Source organism: Aulonocara stuartgranti, assembly GCF_965226115.1.
Source record: "Aulonocara stuartgranti genome assembly, chromosome: 18".
NCBI classification, from domain to species: Eukaryota; Metazoa; Chordata; class Actinopteri; order Cichliformes; family Cichlidae; genus Aulonocara; species Aulonocara stuartgranti.
The window spans coordinates 12,645,574-12,667,238 of NC_138954.1; the positions used below are offsets into that span (position 1 = coordinate 12,645,574).

Here is a 21,665-nt window from a genome sequence, read left to right on the forward strand (position 1 = left end):
CAGCATTTCAATTCAAAACGTGTTAGCACCACAAATGCAGTATTGCCAGGGAGCTTCTTTCCGCACTCATGACAGTAAATGCAGTGCATCATGTTGTCAGATTTACTGTATCTTAGCCAGGGAAACTGGTCAAGCCACTCTCTTTGAAATGTATACACTTTCCCCCTTTTACTTTCAGTGGGCTCTGGCTCGGAGTCGATTGTATGTGGCTCATTATCTGATGCCGTCTCATGACCAGTGTTAGACATTACCCATTACCTGAGAGGTTGATGGCTCTATGTCAGAGCACTGGCTATGAATTTCAGACAGATCAGGCCTTAACTTAACGAAAAAGTTGTCAATTGTTCTTTTCATCTTTTCTCATTACCCACAACTCAATCCATTTCTATCAGGCCTAGGCTACTCACCTCTCTCTATCAGCCTGCACTTTCAAATGTACATACACGTAAGCCTACAGGAATATCTGGACCACAGCCAATCAGAGAGGTCCCTCCCTTGACTATCCCCGATTGGTTACGACCATGATATGGGCATGATGTGTGTCTCTTGTTGACCACACGGAGGCTTTCAGAGTTACGAAGATTTTTTTTTTTTTTTACTTGACCGGCTGGTCGTACTGGTGCGACCTAGGCTTTCTTTAGTCGCACCATTGAGAAATTAGGTCTCAACCCTGCTGTTGCCATGCTTTTTAAAAAAAAATTTTTTTATGGCTGTTGCATCATAATAAGCTTTAATGTCTTTGGTAACTCGCAAGGTTGAATCTGCTCTTCAACATGGGGCAGTGCTGATCACCTGGTCATCCTTACTCCTGGACGAGTTCTTCCAAAGAGTTGACACGGCTTTGTATGAGCTCCAGCATCTTGTGAATAAGGTCTGTTTCTGTGTCATTCATTAAAATTTTCCTTATTGTGCATTTATAATAAGCAAGAACCACATTTCCTTCTTTTTCAGGTGCTAAATATTAGCAAGTTACACATTGATGATGTCCTTAAAGACATCTCAGAGACGGTGCTGATTGAGCTCTCAGATGATCCAACTTCAGTTCAGCATCTGATTGACCATAATAAGGTATGGCCACTCGTACCAAATCAAAACACAAATTTTAGATGTTTATCAACCGAAATGAATTTAATTCTGCTAAAGTCTTCTCCTCATTTTTAATTTGCCTTTACAAATAAGTTGTGCCTTATTCACCAAATACATATCTCAACCTCTTTTTAGAATCTTTGTAAAAAGTGGGCGAAAACATTGAATTACAAATGTAGTCATGTCAAAACAGCAATCAAAGAGCTGGACACTGTTTTAAGTGCTGTTTATGAACCAAAAGGCTACAAGACAGAGGAACCTGTGTCAGGTGATGTCAAGGCAGAGTTTTAAGTGTTGCATACAAGTGAACGCAGCAATTAAGTATTTAAATGTATTTTTTGTATTTCACACTTTCAACACTGTAGTCGGGAGGACCATGACCTTCCCTGGAGAGAGACACACGATTGCTCATGAGGATGAGAGAGGGACTGCAGAAAGTTCATTGAAAGACAAAAATACTAAATTTGAAAAGGTATATTTGTCTAACAACTGTAAAACACTTCTGCTATGTGCAGCTGACCCACTGATTTGCATACAAATTTTAATTTCAGGAGTTTAAGAAGCTTTATGAATCCTTCACTGCAAGGGTACTTGATGCAGTTCTCAAAACAACAAAGTCATCTCTGAACACCTTGAAAAAGAGGATTAGTTGTGCTATGTAAGTATATTTGTGTTAGTTGGTATGTGCTCAGTGCAGTATCATAAGTTAAAGAGAAAGAACTCTTTCATATTTTCATCAATATACTACAGAAGTTACAAGAAATCCAAGCCTCAACCTATGATAGTTCCGCTAATAAAATCTGAAGTCCACCTGGATATACCCAACGTGGTGAGTTTCTACTTTTCTTTCAGTACATGTTCAGGGGGCAGTATTTGCATTGTAGGACAGAGAGATCTGGAATTCTTTGCAAGTTTTGTTGAACAGAAAATCTAGTTTTGATATCTGATATTTGTCATTATCAGGTAATGATTCCCACTTTAGATGAAATCCAGCAGGCCATAAATCAACTAACTGACTCTGTGTTGGAAGTTAGCAAGAGCATTGCCTGGCAGTGGGAGTACACTCCTAATGAAAGGAAGAAAGCAGGTAACTCACCATCAGTATACACATACAGGAGCAAACACACTTGATGCACAAGTTCAAAGAATGACAGCTCCTAAATTAAAGACATCCTTTATTATGAATGAAGATTGTAAATATTAAGCTTATTGTGGGGACTGTGTAAGACATGAAGGTAGTACCTTTCAGAGGTGCCTCTAACTTGCATTCTATCTGAAGGCCACTAGATGGTGATAGTTGTGGTTGCAAATGGACTTCTGGTCCAGTAGAAGTCTGTTTCCCTTTATACTTTCCTGCTGAATTTATGGGCTCACTCACCCATAAAATAACATTTACAAAAGTAAATGTTAAACTTTGAATGAAACTGTCAGCTGCTAGCTGTTAGCACAATCGTTGGTTGTACTTTTGACTGTTTATTTGTGTTTCTGCAGAAAGAGATCATTTATTTAACTTTGTTGTGGAACACAAGGACATCAAAAAACTCGTGGGCATTCTGAAAACAGCAATCAACTCTCAGAAGGGACGAGCAGCCAATGTTCTGAAACAGTTCAATACTTTCAGAGCGATCTGGGAAGAGGACAAAAACGCTAAAGTCAAAGTTAGTTGTCTTTGATTTTCTTTCACCATGACATGTTCCTTGTTGCTTTCATATAGTTATATCATTATCATATCCCTTCTCTTAATTTCTACAAAGGAATTCATGGCAAGCAAACCATCCTTGATCCACATTACATCTGAAATCGAACACTATGACTCAGTTGAGCAAGAAATTCAAGCTATCAAGCCTGTTATTGCTTTTGAATCTGTTCATTTAACAACAGGTAATTTTTATTTGTGAGGACCAGGATTGAATTCCATTCTGCTACCACTGGATAATTGGATATTTAGTGTGTTTTATTACACATGTCACATGTAGGTGGTTATTAGTTTGAGAACTGGAGGACTAATGCTAAGTTCCTTTATATACAGGTTCACTGAAAAAGGCCCTAACAGATGAGACAAAAGCCTGGAAGAAACTAATTTGCAAATACCTGAAGGAGAGGTACAAGAAGAAAATGACTGACACACACATACATTTGAACAACTACCTTATACAGCTATCACATCCTGTGGCTAATCTGGAAGATGTACGCTGTACTATGGGGGCCCTGTCTACGCTTCGAGAAGCTGAAATACAGACTGACATGACACTGATTTCCATTGAGGTATCAGTTTCTTAAGTGTATTGTGTAACTGCAGATATTTCAAAGGACTGGCAATAGCACTACACAATAAACAAAGTGATATGAACTGCTGCAGAGTACCAGTAACAACATTAAATAAAGCCCAGAAATTTTTAGTGAAAGACATTTTGAGGATGTAATTTTAATTGTACCTAACTATCTACTGTTACTACTGTTAGTTATAAATGAGAGGCCTGCGTGTTCAGAGTGAGCTAAATGTTGAACATTTAAATATAAGAATGTATTTACAGGAAGCATATGAAATTTTGACAAAATATGAAGCAGAAGAGACCAAAAGAGAAGTAGAAGAAGTGTACAGTCTGAGAGACTCATTCACAATGCTGCAGTCTAAAGCTGTAAGTATTATCATGACATTAATGCCTATTTTGTTTGATGACTTTTTTTTAAATAAATGTGATCTTGTGTGTTGTAAATGTGATAAGCTGTGATCTTGATTTTATTTTTGATATTGACTTGTGCAGAGATCGGTGCAATATGAGCTTGTTCGTATGCAACCCAAGTTCAAACAAGACCTTCTCGTGAGCGTGGCTATCTTCCAAAAAGATGTTGACACTTATATGGAACAGTTTGATTCTGTGAGTAATCTTAAAAACTGTGTGCGGGTGGTTTTCAATAAATCAATGTATTCATATTAACCTATTCTTCATTTTATGTCTTGTTTTTCAGGAAGGCCCTTTGGTTGTAGGATTAGCTCCACAAGAAGCCAGCCGCAGGCTTCAGATCTATCAGGTGACAGTTTCAATTCTTTCAGTGTGTGAAAATCTATAATCATTCACATAAGTTAGAGGTAAATGATTACTAGATAAGAGAGAGCTGATAGGGCAAGAAAACATCAAAATCATATTTAACAAACAGTCTTGCGAGATTTAATTGTATGTTTTGTTTGCAGGCTAGATTTGAAGAGCTTTGGAGAAACTTCACCACATATACTTCTGGACAGCAGCTTCTTGGCTTACCAGTTACAGAATACAACTGTCTACACAAGAAAAAGTACATCAGCAAAAAAATCAAACCTTGTTCTGTGCTAGAATAACTTTTGCATCTCTATTAATACTATGCTAAGTGTTAACATCTATCACATTATAAAATATATTCAAATATTATGCTTCCTAATGCTTCCTTTAGAAAAGAGCTTGATCTGCTTCAAAAACTCTATGGCCTGTATGATGCAGTGATGAACAAGATTAGTGGGTACTATAAGATACTATGGATACAAGTGGATATTGAAAAGATCAATGGCGAACTTCTGGATTTTCAGAACAGGTTGAGTATATCTGTTATTATAACTTACAGACCTAAAAATTTGTTGTGTAGTGAATGTTTTTTTAAGAGTAGTCATTTTAACAAAAGTTTATTATCCAATTTTTATAGGTGTCGGAAGCTACCCAAAGCACTAAAGGACTGGCAAGCCTTTCTTGATCTAAAAAAGACCATTGATGATTTTAATGATTCGTGTCCTCTTCTTGAAATGATGGCAAACAAGTCTATGAAACGGAGACACTGGGACCGTATTGCACAAGTGACTGGACACCATTTTGAGGTGGAGTCCAGTACGTTTACACTTGAGAACATCATGGAGGCGCCTTTGTTGACGTACAAGAACGACATTGAGGTGTGCTGGCAGATTTGACATTTATAATATACTTCGATTTCAAGATTTTTTTTATAGATTTGATTTGCTCATGTGTATGCACCATCCCAAGTTTGGCTTTTTGTATTTGTAGGACATTTGCATATCAGCTGTAAAGGAGAAGGATATTGAGGCCAAATTATCACAAGTAAAAGAGCTGTGGTCTGCTCAGACCCTGAGCTTGATGACATTTAAGAGTAGAGGAGAACTGATGCTGAAAGGAGCAGAAACATCCGAGATTCTCACCAACTTGGAGGACAGTTTGATGGTGCTAGGTTCACTGCTGAGCAACAGGTAGAAAAGAATAAACCCCGGCTTATAATTTTGTAACAGATTTTATAAACTTGATCTCCAAGAAACTTTAATACTTTGGAGTAATAAAAGGGCAAGACTGCAAGACCTACCTAACTGTAACAAATCATTCAGCCCAGAAACATTAGTAGTGACAAAGATTAGTTTGGGTGTAATCATTCAAGATGTGAAATATCCACACATATTCCCATTTCTGCAATGTCTTAAAGAACTTAACAAGCTTTGTCTGCTTTGTACAGGTACAGTACCTTCCACAAAGCAGAGATCCAAGATTGGGTCTTCAAGCTTTCAACATCATCTGAGGTCATTGAACAGTGGGTTATAGTGCAAAACTTGTGGGTCTATTTGGAGGCTGTGTTTGTTGGGGGCGATATTGCCAAAGATCTGCCACAGGTACAGTTCATTAATTCTGCCCTGTGGCCTGAAAATAACAATTTTGAAAGCATCCTTAAGTAAATGCTAACATAAAAATGTTTCCATTTGCAGGAAGCAAATCAATTTCAGAATATTGACAAGTCTTGGACTGAAATCATGCGGCGAGCACAAAAGGTCCCAAATGCTGTGGAGTGCTGTGTAGGTGATCCCTCTCTGCGAGAAAAGCTTCCAGATCTTCAGAAACAACTAGAGCTCTGTCAGAAATCTCTTGCAGGGTAATTTTTTTGGCACCATCCTTGTTTTAGTTTGCGTCTTTCTGTTGGTTGCAACAGTGGAGGGTAAAAAGAAAAGCAGAAAAGTAGTTCAGTCTTTAAAAAAATTTACATGACATTATTTAACTATTTAGTTAATTAGCTTTTTACTCAAGCACTTTTTATGCAGTATAATTACTCCTTTTCTACCCCTTTTTGTCCTTTTGTCACCCACAGATGCTTTGCAACAAAAAGAAAAGCATTGAATAAATGGGCCCCATAATTATAACAATACTTCTGTGTTCAATGTGTACACTGCAGATGATATGATCTTGTTTCACAGGTATCTTGAGAAAAAGAGACTCTTGTTTCCACGGTTCTTCTTTGTGTCTGATCCTGCCCTTTTGGAAATCCTTGGACAAGCCAGTGATTCTCACACAATTCAGGTCAGAACATTCACTGCCACTGTAAGAAACTTAAATTTAAATAAAAAGTATAAAACAATGTAATTATACTGCTACTGCAAAAGGCCTAATTTGTTTGTCTGCGTAGATATGTTAAAAACTCATCTTAGCAAATAAGAAATACAATTTAAATTTGGAGTTTTCATGGGCAAAGAATGAGACGATCAGGATAGAAATATTAAGAAAATGGTTTGTGTATTGAAATCTGATTTCTTGGGTTTTGTTTATTTTTTTCTCTCTCTTTTTTTTCTTTTGGGTTTTTGATTTTGGGTAAAATAGCAAAAATAATTGTAGATGCATTTGTTTTTCAGGCACATCTTCTTGGAGTGTTTGACAACGTAAAAGAAGCTGAGTTTCACACAACAGAATATGACAAGATCATAGCTGTTATTTCACAAGAAGGGGAAAAACTGCCGGTATTTAATGCTATTTGCATTTTCAGTTTAGAGCTATAATACAACTATATGTTGAATTGCATTTGTTACGTTTAGTGCAAATAACTTTTGCAAGCGGTTAACAGAGTCAAATTCAAATTAAAGTTAAATTTATATCAGATTGCTATTTTCTACAGACAAGTGTAGGGTACAATAAATAGATATTCAAAAAGAATAAGGTTCAATTGAGGCTGTCAGCAAATATTTTTCCAATTTTTATCACAGGTGTGGTACAACATAGCAAATGTGTTTCTGTGTTTTCAGCTAGAGAGTCCTGTAATGGCTCAGGGAGAAGTTGAGATCTGGCTTAGGAAGCTTTTGGTGCAACAACAGGCTTCACTGCACTCTGTTATCAGAGCTGCAGATCTAGAGATAGACGATGAGGAGTTTGATCTTCTTGCTTTTCTCAACAGATTTCAAGCACAGGTAGGAAGACTGAATTGTGGCTGTTAGTAAAATCTTTTTCATGAGTTTTTAAAATATTTTGTTCATTTAAGTGTAACAGAGATTTTTTTTTCTTCCATCTGTAATACCAACCGCCATTTAGTAGTGTTTAAAGGGATTCAAGATTTTAAAGATTTGAGACGTTACTCTCTCGTTACTAAGATTAAACTATCCAGCAACATGACTGTTTGTTTTCATGTCACATTTCCTTCTTGCCTTTATCAGTGGCAGAGGCAGCTTAACAGATCTCATGGTTCTTTTTCATTCTTTTTCCAACGTTTGTAAAATAACAAGTATGGATATCTTTGACAGTAGTACCTTTCATGTAGCATCATATTTCTACCACTTTACCTGTATGTACTATACATGACGCATCTTTTCGTGTATTGTTTGATTCGTACTTTTTAGGTGGGCTTGCTGGGAATCCAAATGATTTGGACAAGAGATGCAGAGAAGGCCCTGCACCATACAGAAGATGACAAGCACATCATGTCTCTTACTCAAAAGAAATTACTGAGTCTGCTCACTACACTCATCAAGCAAACAACCTATGACCTCAGCAAATTTGACAGAGTCAAATATGAGACACTTGTCACAATTCATGTGCACCAGACTGATATATTTAATGACCTAGTGAGTTTTTTGTTATTTTTTTATTTTTGGATAAATGCTACTTGTCCATATCTACTATCACAGATAACTTTTTATTATTAAACTGTTATGGTCAACCATTCCTCTTCATGTCCTGCTTTTTCCTCAGGTGAAAAAGCGTATAAAATCTGTAGGCGACTTCGAATGGCTGAAGCAGAGCAGGTTTTACTTCAGGGGCTACCTGGATAAGGTCATTGTGTCTATTACTAATGTTGACTTCATTTATCAGAATGAGTTTCTAGGCTGTACTGATCGTCTGGTCATCACTCCACTGACAGACAGGCAAGTAAATAATGAGATTTTGTTAATTACTTTTTATATAGATTTAAGTACTAAGGTACATTCATTAACCCCTTCTTGTTTACCTAGGTGCTACATCACACTAGCCCAAGCTCTAGGTATGAGTATGGGAGGAGCCCCTGCAGGACCGGCTGGAACTGGGAAAACTGAAACTACCAAAGACATGGGTCGCTGTCTTGGCAAGTATGTTGTAGTGTTCAACTGCTCTGACCAGATGGACTTCAGAGGACTTGGAAGGATTTATAAAGGTATCCTAAGTAATTAATCAAATTATCAGATATCTTAGAAAATGTATTGTGTAGCATTTTCAGTGGGAGAAACATTTCATCTCTCACCCAAGTGACTTCTTCAGTCTTGACATCCAGGTGAGCCGAATCAACTTTCTGGGATTTCCTTACCTGGATTAATGAGCAAAACACTCAGATTTCATTTTATCTTATGCTGCTCATAGAAAGATTTTGGTTCTAGGTTCAAATCTACGAGGGTCTTCAGTTGTGTTTGCATGTTCTGTTACTCAGATTTCCCAGCTGCTTTTCACATTCCAAAAATATGCACATTTGGTAAATTGTTCATTCTTTTTCAGGCCTCGCGCAGTCAGGGTCCTGGGGTTGTTTTGATGAGTTCAACAGAATCGACCTGCCAGTGCTCTCTGTTGCTGCTCAGCAGATCTACATAGTTCTGACGGCACGCAAGAACCAGAAGAGCACATTTATTTTTACTGATGGAGACACTGTGGATCTGAATCCAGAGTTTGGCCTGTTTATCACTATGGTAAGATACAGGATTTATATGTTTACTAGGCAGCAGATGTTTAGTATGAATATAATAAAACATGTTGTCACTCAATACATAGAATCCCGGATATGCCGGTCGTCAGGAACTTCCTGAAAATTTAAAAGTGCAATTCAGGACGGTTTCTATGATGGTGCCAGACAGACAGGTGGGTAAAGATTAGTTTTTCTAGGGAGAAATATTGTCTGTTTTGTTTAAGTTCTAATTCGTTTTCACTATTGCCTTTGACAGATCATCATGAGAGTTAAGCTAGCCAGTTGTGGATTCAATGAAAACATCATCTTAGCCCAGAAGTTTTTTGTTCTTTATAAACTGTGTGAAGAACAACTTACAAAACAGGTAATAATCCTGTGGCCAGTTTAGTTCCTATAATAAGCAATTATTAACCCTCTAAAGCTAAGCTCTTGCTTTGTTAGGTCCACTATGACTTTGGCCTGAGGAACATCCTGTCCGTGTTACGAACACTTGGGGCTGCTAAAAGAGCACGGCCTGATGACACAGAGTCCAGCATTGTCATGAGAGTGCTGCGTGACATGAATCTGTCTAAACTGGTATGACACAAACCTAGTGCTAAAGGACAGCAGTCAAATATTTGACAGTAATGTGTGTGTGTGTATCTCTCTCTCTCTCTCTCTATATATATATATATATATATATGTAATGTGCATGTGTTTCAGGTGGATGAGGATGAGTCACTTTTCCTCAGTCTCATCAATGACCTGTTCCCTGGTATCCAGCTGGATAGTAGCACATATGCTGAACTTCAGGCAGCTGTTGCCCATCAAGTGCAGTCAGCCGGTATAATCAACCATCCTCCCTGGAATCTCAAGCTTGTTCAGGTACCATCTGCATGTTCATCTGCTGTTGTTATTTGGATTTTGTTTGGAAATAACTCTTTCTTACTGATACATCACTATCAGCTTTATGAGACTTCACGAGTGCGCCATGGGCTGATGACTTTAGGACCAAGTGGAGCTGGGAAGACCACAGTCATCAACATTCTCATGCGAGCTATGACTGAATGTGGATACCTGCATAGGGAGATGCGCATGAACCCCAAAGCAATCACTGCTGCGCAGATGTTTGGCCGTCTTGATGCAGCCACCAATGATTGGACAGATGGGATATTTTCCACACTATGGAGGAGGACACTCAAAGCTAAGAAAGGTTTATGATACAATATTTAATGAATATTCGCACACACACACAGATATATATATATATAATTTTTCATTTCTTTAAAATGTGAACACTTCAGGGGAGTTCATATGGATTGTGCTTGATGGTCCTGTCGACGCCATATGGATTGAGAATCTTAATTCTGTGTTGGATGATAACAAAACACTGACCTTGGCTAATGGTGACCGCATCACAATGTCACCATGTTGCAAGTTGGTGTTTGAGGTGCACAACATGGATAATGCCTCCCCTGCTACAGTGTCCCGGGTGGGTATGGTCTTCATGAGCTCATCAGCTCTCAGTTGGAAACCCATACTCAGGGTAGGCTTGTTTTTTGAAATTTTCCATTCAAAAACTGTTTGGAGAAAAGAATCAGTGCTGCTGTTACAATACTGTATTCAGATAGAATGTGGCCTTTATGTTTTAGGGATGGGCTAACAAGCGCAATGCAAAGGAGGCAGAAAGTATTTTAAGTTTATATGACAAGATATTTGAGGATGCTTACTTGTATATGAAGCAGAACCTTAAACCCAAAATGGAGCTTTTGGAGTGTAACTATGTAATGCAGGTATGTATTCTGACAAATGAGAAGAAATTGATGATGCTTCTAAATTAATTAGAAATATTGAATTGTCTCATTATGTTCCACCTTCAGTCTGTGAATCTGCTGGAAGGCCTCCTCCCAACCAAGGAGACAGGAGGCTTTGCTGGTAGCAAACACCTTGAGCGTCTCTTTGCCTTCTGTCTGATGTGGAGCCTTGGAGCCATTTTGGAGTTAGATGATAGAGACAAACTAGAGACTTACATCAGAGGTCATGAAAGCAATATTGATGTTCCTCCAACACGGCCAGGGGAAACTATGTTTGAGTACATGATTGGCACAAATGGTAAAAACATTTTATACAATACATAAACCCCCTATGCTGTCTTTTGCATTTTGAAATGTAATTACTATAAGAGCTTCATCTTTTATTTCAGGTGATTGGTGTCATTGGAACAACCATGTGGGTGATTATATCTATCCAACTGACCATTTGCCTGACTACACTTCTATTCTTGTTCCCAATGTGGATAACACAAGAACTTCTTTCTTGCTGGATACCATTGCTAAACAACACAAGGTCTCCTTTAAAATATGAATATTAAATAAAAGAGCATATGTTTATCCTTGGTATGTACTTCTGTTACAGTTAAATTTTGTGTATAAATAGGCTGTGCTGCTCATTGGAGAACAAGGAACTGCTAAAACTGTGATGATAAAAAGCTACACAAAAAAATATGATCCTGAGACAGACCTATCAAAGACGCTGAACTTCTCATCTGCAACAGAACCCCTAATGTTTCAGGTAAAATGTAACCTATAAAATGTTCTTTATATTTATCTTTATCAAATTCTATATGGCTTTTTGTTAGTAAAAGCTTTTTTATATACATACATATACAGCGAACAGTGGAAAGTTACATTGAGAAAAGAATTGGCAGCACCTATGGACCCCCAGGAGGACGCAGGATGACAGTCTTTATTGATGATATAAACATGCCAGTTGTCAATGAATGGGGAGATCAGGTATTTATATATATATGTATATAATATATTTATTTTACAAAATACACAAAACAGCAAATATACTGTTTACTATTTCATGTTGCTTCCAGTCTTAGTAAAGTTTGATTTAGACTTCTCTGGGAAATCTACATCATAACTTAGGACATAACCAAAAACACGTAAATGCATAAATGCATTTTTAGAAGGTGCATGTCAGGTTATGTGGAAGGTTACGGTGTAGATTTTCCACTGAACAGTAATTCAGGCATAACTCCTTTATATAACTTTCCAAACCAGATCACCAATGAGATAGTTCGACAGATGATGGAAATGAGTGGCATGTACAGTCTGGACAAACCAGGAGACTTCTCCACTATTGAAGATGTGCAGATACTTGCTGCCATGATTCACCCTGGTGGTGGGAGAAATGACATCCCTCAAAGACTCAAGAGGCAGTTTACTGTCTTTAACTGTACTCTGCCATCAAATACTTCAATTGATAAGATCTTTGGTAAGTACCTCAAAATTTGTTTCCCCTCATTACTAGTTGTATCAACAAATAGATTATTTTGATGCAATTTTTTTGCAGGTATAATTAGTGGTGGTTACTTCCATGAATGCAGAAAATTCAAGCAGAGCATTTCAGATATGGTTAAGCATCTTGTATCTGCTGGGAGGATTTTATGGCAGTGGACAAAGGTAACTACTTAAAAGATGATGTGAACAGATTATAAAAGTGGATGTATTAATAAAGACATCTTATTCGATGATTTCACATTGAAGGTAAAAATGCTTCCCACACCATCCAAGTTCCACTACATTTTCAATTTGAGAGATTTGTCTCGGATCTGGCAAGGGATGTTAAACATCAAGGCAGAGGAGTGTCATGATATACCTACCCTCTTGGCTCTTTTCAAGAGTGAATGTGCAAGGGTGATTGCTGACAGGTAAAGTTCTCACATCCATCAAATCACTTTATCAGCAGAACAAAGATGCTAAAATTGAAACATCATTTTGCTGTAGGTTTATTTGCTCAGAGGACAGAGAGTGGTTTGAGAAGGGTGTATCCCGGGTGATCCAAGAGCATGTTGAGCCTAGCCTTGTCCCAAAACTTCATCCTGAGCCATACTTTGTGGACTTTCTCCGCGATGCACCTGAGCCAACTGGAGAAGAAGGGGAGGATGCGTGTTTTGATGCCCCTAAAATTTATGAACTGGTAAAAGATTTGTATTTATAGCCACAGTACAATATTGATACAGTTGAACATTGATATAGAAAGCTGTCATACTAATCAGAAAGAAAACGCTCACTTTTTCAGGTGCCAAATTTCAAATTCTTATCAGAGAAACTAATGATGTATCAGACTCAACACAATGAGATCATAAGAGGCTCGACTCTGGATCTGGTTTTCTTCACAGATGCAATGACTCATCTCGTCAAGGTCAGACTACAAGCCCAACGAATACATTTCCTTTATATCTGGCTACAATTAATGCTGATTTATTGAAGATTTCCAATGCTTTAGATCTCACGAATAATTCGAACTGACCAAGGAAATGCCCTGCTTGTGGGTGTCGGAGGATCAGGTAAACAGAGCCTTACGCGGCTAGCCTCATTCATAGCTGGATACCACGTCTTCCAGATCACATTGACCAGGTAAGAACAGAAAAACTAAAACTTCAGTTCAGCTCAATTTAATATTATCAATATGGTGCCAATTCACAACAGTTACCTCAAGCTGCTTATATTATAAGGTAAGGACCTTATACCAGTGGCTCTTAAACTGGGTCCCCTGGAGCCCCAGGGATCCACAAGCCATAGATTGAGGGTCAAAAGCATGATGAAAACACATGGTTGCACCTGGCATGTTATGGCATGTAAACACATGTGCATCATCTGGGGTTTAGCTAATTAGCAGAATTTATAGTGTTTGTCTTCTTCTTAGAACATACAACATGACCAATTTCCTGGATGACCTGAAAGTGCTGTATAGGACAGCTGGGGCTGAAGGCAAAGGCATCACCTTTATCTTTACTGATAATGATATCAAGAATGAGGCCTTCCTTGAGTACCTCAACAATGTTCTTTCATCTGGAGAGGTGGGGATCTTTAAAAAAATTCAGATATATTTAAATCCACAAAAATCCACTTTGATCCAAGCTGAAAGTCAAAATTTAGACCATGTAATTAAAAACTGCCACGTTTGTGGCCATATTTGGTCCAGATGACTTCATAGTGAATTGACTGTTTGCAGGTTTCCAATCTTTTTGCTAAAGATGAGATCCAAGAGATCACCCAGAAGCTAATACCTGTGATGAAAAAGGAGTTTCCTCGTATTCCACCAACTTTTGACAACCTTTACGAGTATTTTATTTCACGGTCAAGAAAGAATCTCCATGTTGTTCTTTGCTTCTCACCGGTACGTCAAAGATTTGTATGCTTGTTTCACAAAAGCAGTGACTCAGATGTTGGGACTTTGTATTGTTTGTTCACCTGTATTGTTTATAATATTACATTAAAGACACACAAAGACATATTTGTATGAGTCTGTGGTGAAGCACATTTTGTCTCACAACCTTGACAGGTGGGACCGAAGTTTCGCTCCCGGTCTCTGAAGTTTCCAGGGTTGATTTCTGGCTGCACGATGGACTGGTTCACCCCTTGGCCAAATGAGGCTTTGGTGGCTGTATCCAATTATTTCTTGTCTGAGTTTAATATGGTTTGTTCTGCTGAAGTCAAAGCGTCTGTGGTGACGGCTATGGGAACATACCATGACAAAGTATCTGTCACATGTGAAAGCTACTTTGAGAGGTAGAAAACACAGAAGATATTTTTATATACATTTAAATGATTTTATATTCATGTATGTAATTTAAATTTTTCTTTTATTTGTATATAATTTATATTTTACATCAATGCAGCATTGTATCTATTATCTTTTAGATTCCGAAGACGAACTCACGTTACCCCTAAATCCTACCTCTCTTTTGTAAATGGTTACAAAACGTTGTACACTGAAAAGTATAACAGCATCAACATACTATCAGAACGCATGAATGTTGGTAAGAAAGTTCAATAGGAAATCTGTAGATGGCATGTATGGATTACTTTGCAAAGATTATTCAGGTAAAAGGGGTTTTCAAATTGTTATTGTTTTCCAGGGTTGGAGAAACTAAAAGAGGCTAGTGAGTCTGTGGCTCAGCTATCCGAAGAACTGAAAGTAAAGGAAAAAGAGCTTGCTGTAGCATCTCTCAAAGCTGACAAGGTAAATAATACATAGTGGTTCCTGTGACCCCCCCTCCCAAAATGCACAACTTATAGACATAATGTTATGTGTATTATGTATATATTTTACACATTTTATAACTCTTGTTTTACGTTTACATAGGTGTTGGCAGAGGTAACAGTCAGTGCTGAAGCTGCTACAATTGTAAAGAATGAGGTCCAAGTTGTGAAGGATAAAGCCCAGACAATTGTGGAGGGGATTGGAAAGGAGAAGATTGTTGCTGAAGCTAAACTAGAGGCTGCTAAACCAGCTTTAGAAGAGGCTAAAGCCGCACTGAATGTGAGACCTCTGTGATTACTTTTTACATACACAAGTACTTCTCTCATATATACTGTATGTACACAGTACATATATTTTAAATGTTTTACAGACCATAAAGCCAACTGATATTGCCACTGTGAGAAAATTAGCCAAGCCGCCACATCTGATTATGCGGATCATGGACTCCTGCCTTCTCTTGTTTCAAAAGAAGTTAGACTCTGTCTCCATTGATCCTGAACGACAGTGTCTTAAGCCATCGTGGGCAGAAGCACTGAAGGTAACAAAAACGTTTCTTATAAAAACTCACTAAATGGAGTTATTTTCCAGCAAAATATTTAAGGCCTAATATTTAAATATTAGGAGAAACATTTTGCAACCAATTAGCTTAATTAGCTTACTTGGTAACAAATCAATTAGATGATTTGACAGCAGTGTTCCTCAATATAGATAGACTGAATAGCTCATCATCTACAGTACATAATATTATTGCACGATTATGAAGATCTTGAGAAATCTGTGTGCAGAGGGCAAGTCTAAAAATCAATATGATACAGTTTGTTTAAAAACAGGCATGATTATGTCATGGAAAACACCACAAGGGATTAGGTACTGTCAGTTAAAAACAGTTCACCATGCCTGCAAGTCTGCACATGATGCAGTAACATTGCTGTCGTCCCTGGGCTAAATCCTGTTTAAAAGTGGAAAACTATTCTATAATCAGTTGAATTAAAATTTGGAAATCTTTGGAAAACATGGACACTGCATCCTCATCCTCATACCTCTATCACAACAGCATGGCTTTGTGCTGAATCTTTCATTTTTTAAATGGTATGTTTCTCACTTTAAACATCTGATGTTTTCTGTAGTCTCCTGAGAATAAAATATAGGTTTATGAGAGTTGCACATCACTGAATGCTATTTTATTTGATACCTTTGCCATATGTTTGTGTCCTCTTTTAGCTTATGAGCGCTGCTGGTTTCATGACGTCCCTCCAACATTTCCAGAAAGACAAAATTAATGAGGAATCAGTAGAACTGCTACTTCCTTACTTTGATATGGAAGATTACACAATGGAAAATGCAAAGAAGGTGTGTGGTAATGTAGCTGGTCTGCTAGCATGGACCCGGGCTATGTCCACATTCTTTGGGATCAACAAAGAAGTGCTGCCACTTAAGGTGATGTTAATGCTCAATGTGACAGAGAGACATAATTTGTTTACAAAGTAGATCTGACATGGGACTGTTGTACTTGTATTGTTAAGCTTTCTTCTTTCAGCCTCTTTGAGTCTGTAATTTAGAGGTCAATATTTTTTAATCCTAGCTTCTAGCTCATAGCCTTTTTATATTAGTTAGTATGTGTAATGAAACTTCTGTGCCTCATATGTTTTTTGTGAATCTCAGTGTCTTTTATTTTTCTCCAGGCTAACCTGGCTGTTCAAGAAAACCGACTAAGAATTGCAAATAATGAACTAATGAATGCAGAGGCTCAGCTTGCTGAGAAGCAAGCAGAGTTTGACAAAGTCAAGGCCAAATGTGATGCTGCTATGAAAGAAAAACAGGTGCAGTACACCCTGATAAATGTTATTAATATTGCATAAACCTTTATGTAGAATTTGAAATTGTAGATCATTCAAGGTTTTGTCTTTTTTAGGACCTGCTGGATGATGCTGAGAAATGCAAGAATAAAATGCAGGCTGCATCTGCACTTATTGATGGACTTAGTGGAGAGAAAGTTCGCTGGACAGAGCAGAGCAAAGAATTTAAATCACAGATAAACAGGTAGGTTACAAAGAAAATCACATTTTATATTGAAATATTGTATTAGGAAGGGATTGTTTTTCATGTCTGCATGTTTGCTTGCAGTTTTGCAGTGTATTGATTGGGGTAGAATAATAATGAGGCAAGTTGCTTCTGTTCTTCTTGGCAGACTGGTGGGTGACGTGCTGCAGCTCACTGGTTTCTTGTCTTATTGCGGGCCGTTCAACCAGAGTTTCCGTGACATCCTGCTGAAGGACATCTGGGAGGCAGAGCTCAAGAGTAATAAAATCCCTTTTACAGAAAATCTCAACATCATTTCTGCCCTAGTGGACCCTCCCACTGTAAGAACAAAATAAATCTAATTCTGCATATCTACTAGCATCTCAAAGGATATTTGTGACTTATTAAAGACTTTTATCATCCTATTTTTGTTTAAGATAAGTGAGTGGAACCTTCAGGGACTCCCTGGAGATGACCTGTCTGTGCAGAATGGTATCATTGTCTCAAAAGCAACAAGATATCCCCTCCTCATTGATCCTCAGACTCAGGGAAAGGCTTGGATAAAGAAAAAAGAAATGGCCAATTCACTCCAAGTACTTTGTCGATTACAACAAACTTTTAACAAACTTGGTTGTTTTAGTTATGCATCTTATGGAGGCAAGCTGTCTTGTCTTTTCAGGTCACATCACTGAAGCACAAGTTCTTTCGTAATCATTTGGAAGACTCTCTTTCTTTGGGAAATCCACTGCTCATTGAAGATATAGCTGAGGATCTGGATCCTGTGCTGGACAATGTCCTTGAGAAAAACTTCGTCAAATCTGGGACAAGTTTCAAGGTAAACATCAAACCATTAACATTCAACAATCTTTACGTCTACTTCTTTAAACCATGCTGTCTCATAAATCGGATTTGTTTAGGTCAAAGTGGGAGACAAAGAAGTAAATGTAATGGATGGTTTCCAACTCTATATAACCACCAAGCTGCCCAATCCAGCATATTCCCCAGAAGTCAGTGCCAAGACTTCCATCATTGATTTCACTGTTAACATGAAGGGTCTAGAGAACCAGCTGCTTGGCCGTGTTATCCTCAGAGAGAAACAGGTCAGTGGAAAACAGTCTCCCCTCACATTGGTTAGTGGTAGAAAATGTACTAATGCATTGTGAAAATCAGTGCATTTTTTAATGTGTTTGATGAAAAGTTATTTCAGTATCCCGCATGTAATATTGATGGGGCATTTGGTTACACAGAAATTTTACAATTATTTATTTAATAGGAATTAGAAGCCGAAAGACTAAAGCTAATTAAAGATGTGACTGCTAATAAGAGAAAAATGCAAGAGCTGGAAGACAACCTGCTGTACAAACTCAGCAGTACTAAGGGTAACCCTGTTTCTTCTGTATGTTAACATCTAAGACATACTTGTATTTTATTTACTGCTCTATTAAAAAAGCTGTTTCTGTGTGATTAAAGGTTCTTTAGTTGATGACGAGTCCATGATCGGCATTCTGACTACAACTAAGCAAACCGCAGCAGAAGTTAGTGCAAAGCTCAGCGTTGCAGCAGAAGCAGAGGTGAAGATCTATATAGCTCAAGCAGAATATCGTCCTGTTGCCTCTCGAGGCAGCATCCTTTACTTCCTCATCACAGAGATGAGCATGGTTAATGTCATGTACCAGACGTCCCTGAGTCAGTTCCTGAAAATCTTTGACCTGTCACTGGAAAGGTATGTTTTCACCAGTACCAGTTTATATACTGAAAAATGTGTGTCTCTTATGAAGTATGAAGCATAAGGCTTTGATAAAATTCACATTAGAGTAAGTATGGCTTACTCTAACAGTAAGGTAAGAGTAAGCAAGTAAGAGTCTACTTACTCTTACTGTGAATTTGTTTTTGCAGGTCTGAAAAGTCCCCAAAAACTCAGAAGCGAATTGAAAACATCATTGAATATCTGACTTTTGAGGTGTTCAGATACACCGTCAGAGGCTTGTATGAAAACCACAAGTTCATCTTTACCCTTTTGCTGGCCCTCAAGATTGACATACAGAATAACAGAATAGAGCACAACAAATTTCAGGTTCTTATTAAAGGTGAGGTCATCGGCACTTCCAGGAAATGTAATTTTGCACCTTTCTGTTATTGCTATAAAACATGATGAGCTCATTAAATGTCTAAATAGGTGGAGCGGCTCTGGACCTGAAGACCTGCCCCTCAAAACCATTCAGTTGGATCTTGGATATGGTATGGCTAAACTTGGTGGAGCTCAGCAAATTGCCACAATTCACAAACATTGTAAAGCAGGTGAGGCTACTTTCCACAGATCATAAATTTGAGGTTTCTGCTGTTGTGTACTTACAGAGTTAATATTGATATATTTTATAGGTGTCTCAAAGTGGAAAACATTGGAAAGCTTGGGTCAGTCTTGATGCACCAGAAGAAGGTGTCATTCCAGATGGATACAACTCTCTTGATGTTTTCCATAAACTCTTGTTGATAAGGTTGGATTGTCCTGCTGGTCTTTTTATGTGGTTGTGTTTTTAAACACACATACATACACAAGACAATAACCATATAAGTTTGGGTTTTTTTCCCACAGGTCCTGGTGTCCTGACCGTACCTTGTCTCAGGCTGTAAAATATGTGGGAGATTCTTTGGGCATAAGGTTTGCTGAGCCTGTCATCTTGAACCTTCACAGCACATGGGAGGAAAGTGACCCTCGCACCCCTTTAATTTGCTTCCTTTCTATGGGCTCAGATCCCACAGAGCAAATTGAAGCACTAGCTAAGAAACTTCAACTTAGTGAGTTTGACTAAACCATAAAACACTACACTACACTACAACCTTTAATTTGCAGTTTTAACTTAGAAGATGATTTGTCATTGCATTGTTTCATCCTACAGAATGTAGTGCAATTTCCATGGGACAAGGACAAGAGGTGCATGCAAGGAAGCTTGTTAAGACATCAATGATAGAGGTGTGAATACAATTCAATGAAGAGCATGATCCTTTCATTTTAGCACATGAGTTTTTGTTTTCCAGTTGCTAATCATCTCCCTCCCTGCTCATGCACAAATTTGCTGACCTGTTTGTGTCTGCTCTCAGATATACTGCTTGTTGAGTAATGTTCTATCAGATAGAGCATTAAAGAAGAGCTTTACGATATCCAATCACATTGTACTATAACCCTAATAATGGCTGAGTATTTCACCTAATCTGTGGTCTCTGTACCTGGATACGTATAGGGAGGCTGGGTGTTACTGCAAAACTGTCACCTGGGCTTGGAGTTTATGGATGAGCTGCTCGAAACTATCACAGCTGCAGACACCATGCACAATACTTTTAGAGTGTGGATCACCACAGAGCCACACAATCGATTCTCCATCACACTTTTACAGGTGACATTTGACAAAGCTTTTGTATGCTGCAGCACTTCATTTATTACTTCCCATCTTGACCCGATGCTGTGTACAAGCTTAAAGCAAATATTTCTCAACCCTTTACCTCTAGTCCTCCATCAAATTTACTAACGATCCACCCCAGGGAATACGTGCTGGCTTGAAACGAACATTTGCAGGAATTTCACGGGAGCAGTTGGAAGTATGCAACCAGCCCACGTGGAAGCCCTTGTTGTACAGTGTGGCCTTTCTCCACACTGCTGTGCAGGTACTGTCCAGGTTAAGATAATCAGTGTAGCTCCTGACATGATTCAGGCCAGAATAATATACAAATGTAAGGATCACTGACTTCGAGAATTCTTAATTGTGTGTGTTATGATAAGTGAGAATCATCACTCTGAATTCTAAAGGCACACTAGGGGAAAACTGGTTGAAAACCACACCAGAATTATTGAGCCTGTGTGCAGTCAGCTTGGGATCTACAGTCTTACATCAGTTTTTTTAAATTTAATTGGGTGAAGTTGGAAATTTCATGCAATCATGCAAAAAATGCGGTGATATCAGGTTATACAGAAATTCACATGAATTAATTAATTTAATTTGGCATTAATTACCATCTGGAAATCCCCACAAAAGTTAATGTAGTGTCTGCAGCATGACAATTTAACTACAAAATGACCCTCAGTAACCTATTTTGACATAAGAATATAGCTAGATTACACACTGATTGCAACATTTTGGCAATCTATCTGAATTTATTAATTATACTGCAGTTATTTAAAAACCTTCACCAGTCTGTCAAAGTTTAATTGCAGTTACTCTGATCCTGATTGTTTGTTAGTACGGTTTATTTATATAGCGCCTTCCAAGAACAAAATTCTCAAAGTCTTTTACATTTTCAGAAGTTGATATAAACCAAATTAAAAATAAAAACTTTAAAAGATAATGCTAAATAAAAGCAAACGTGCACAGATATCAACAGTGTCCAGAGATCTTAGTTTCAATGAAAGCGAGTTCCAAAGCTCTGCGGCCATAATCACATCACCTTTTGTCTTTAATCTGGACCGAGGCACAGCCAACAAGCATTAATAAGGTGACACCAGAGATCTAGACATGTTTGGTTGAAGTAATTCACCGATATAAGAAGGCATCTGACTGTGAAAGGCTCTGAAAGTGATCGCCGTATTTATAAATTAAACC

At 38.0% G+C, this 21,665-nt stretch overlaps 1 protein-coding gene across 5 annotated transcripts in view; it reads left to right on the plus strand.

The window, feature by feature from the left end:
• The window catches only part of LOC309694326 (dynein axonemal heavy chain 8-like), a 37,191-nt gene that overhangs the window by 12,790 nt on the left and 2,736 nt on the right, over window positions 1-21,665 (plus strand). For 2 of the 5 annotated variants that reach the window (XM_082514331.1, XM_082514333.1), the window contains exons 20-85: window positions 755-871; window positions 952-1,068; window positions 1,222-1,354; window positions 1,452-1,558; window positions 1,638-1,744; window positions 1,837-1,915; window positions 2,050-2,173; window positions 2,578-2,744; window positions 2,841-2,967; window positions 3,116-3,351; window positions 3,621-3,725; window positions 3,852-3,965; window positions 4,057-4,119; window positions 4,280-4,380; window positions 4,516-4,653; window positions 4,762-5,002; window positions 5,115-5,314; window positions 5,572-5,725; window positions 5,819-5,982; window positions 6,302-6,404; window positions 6,734-6,838; window positions 7,121-7,282; window positions 7,709-7,933; window positions 8,061-8,233; window positions 8,321-8,499; window positions 8,835-9,022; window positions 9,105-9,191; window positions 9,275-9,382; window positions 9,460-9,594; window positions 9,721-9,882; window positions 9,964-10,210; window positions 10,302-10,543; window positions 10,650-10,790; window positions 10,878-11,109; window positions 11,201-11,343; window positions 11,434-11,568; window positions 11,667-11,789; window positions 12,066-12,279; window positions 12,358-12,467; window positions 12,552-12,715; window positions 12,792-12,984; window positions 13,087-13,209; window positions 13,294-13,424; window positions 13,714-13,867; window positions 14,023-14,187; window positions 14,353-14,579; window positions 14,712-14,830; window positions 14,930-15,033; window positions 15,157-15,333; window positions 15,425-15,592; window positions 16,276-16,491; window positions 16,737-16,874; window positions 16,967-17,094; window positions 17,243-17,414; window positions 17,511-17,666; window positions 17,753-17,908; window positions 17,991-18,173; window positions 18,347-18,452; window positions 18,544-18,796; window positions 18,970-19,160; window positions 19,250-19,371; window positions 19,453-19,568; window positions 19,667-19,869; window positions 19,971-20,044; window positions 20,313-20,465; window positions 20,578-20,733. In XM_082514331.1, coding sequence (XP_082370457.1) covers window positions 755-871; window positions 952-1,068; window positions 1,222-1,354; window positions 1,452-1,558; window positions 1,638-1,744; window positions 1,837-1,915; window positions 2,050-2,173; window positions 2,578-2,744; window positions 2,841-2,967; window positions 3,116-3,351; window positions 3,621-3,725; window positions 3,852-3,965; window positions 4,057-4,119; window positions 4,280-4,380; window positions 4,516-4,653; window positions 4,762-5,002; window positions 5,115-5,314; window positions 5,572-5,725; window positions 5,819-5,982; window positions 6,302-6,404; window positions 6,734-6,838; window positions 7,121-7,282; window positions 7,709-7,933; window positions 8,061-8,233; window positions 8,321-8,499; window positions 8,835-9,022; window positions 9,105-9,191; window positions 9,275-9,382; window positions 9,460-9,594; window positions 9,721-9,882; window positions 9,964-10,210; window positions 10,302-10,543; window positions 10,650-10,790; window positions 10,878-11,109; window positions 11,201-11,343; window positions 11,434-11,568; window positions 11,667-11,789; window positions 12,066-12,279; window positions 12,358-12,467; window positions 12,552-12,715; window positions 12,792-12,984; window positions 13,087-13,209; window positions 13,294-13,424; window positions 13,714-13,867; window positions 14,023-14,187; window positions 14,353-14,579; window positions 14,712-14,830; window positions 14,930-15,033; window positions 15,157-15,333; window positions 15,425-15,592; window positions 16,276-16,491; window positions 16,737-16,874; window positions 16,967-17,094; window positions 17,243-17,414; window positions 17,511-17,666; window positions 17,753-17,908; window positions 17,991-18,173; window positions 18,347-18,452; window positions 18,544-18,796; window positions 18,970-19,160; window positions 19,250-19,371; window positions 19,453-19,568; window positions 19,667-19,869; window positions 19,971-20,044; window positions 20,313-20,465; window positions 20,578-20,733 — 10,056 coding nt within the window. Of the gene's footprint in view, window positions 1-754; window positions 872-951; window positions 1,069-1,221; window positions 1,355-1,451; window positions 1,559-1,637; window positions 1,745-1,836; window positions 1,916-2,049; window positions 2,174-2,577; window positions 2,745-2,840; window positions 2,968-3,115; window positions 3,352-3,620; window positions 3,726-3,851; window positions 3,966-4,056; window positions 4,120-4,279; window positions 4,381-4,515; window positions 4,654-4,761; window positions 5,003-5,114; window positions 5,315-5,571; window positions 5,726-5,818; window positions 5,983-6,301; window positions 6,405-6,733; window positions 6,839-7,120; window positions 7,283-7,708; window positions 7,934-8,060; window positions 8,234-8,320; window positions 8,500-8,834; window positions 9,023-9,104; window positions 9,192-9,274; window positions 9,383-9,459; window positions 9,595-9,720; window positions 9,883-9,963; window positions 10,211-10,301; window positions 10,544-10,649; window positions 10,791-10,877; window positions 11,110-11,200; window positions 11,344-11,433; window positions 11,569-11,666; window positions 11,790-12,065; window positions 12,280-12,357; window positions 12,468-12,551; window positions 12,716-12,791; window positions 12,985-13,086; window positions 13,210-13,293; window positions 13,425-13,713; window positions 13,868-14,022; window positions 14,188-14,352; window positions 14,580-14,711; window positions 14,831-14,929; window positions 15,034-15,156; window positions 15,334-15,424; window positions 15,593-16,275; window positions 16,492-16,736; window positions 16,875-16,966; window positions 17,095-17,242; window positions 17,415-17,510; window positions 17,667-17,752; window positions 17,909-17,990; window positions 18,174-18,346; window positions 18,453-18,543; window positions 18,797-18,969; window positions 19,161-19,249; window positions 19,372-19,452; window positions 19,569-19,666; window positions 19,870-19,970; window positions 20,045-20,312; window positions 20,466-20,577; window positions 20,734-21,665 lie in introns of those variants that run through there. The other 3 variants (XM_082514332.1, XM_082514335.1, XM_082514334.1) reach the window with 3 other exon arrangements.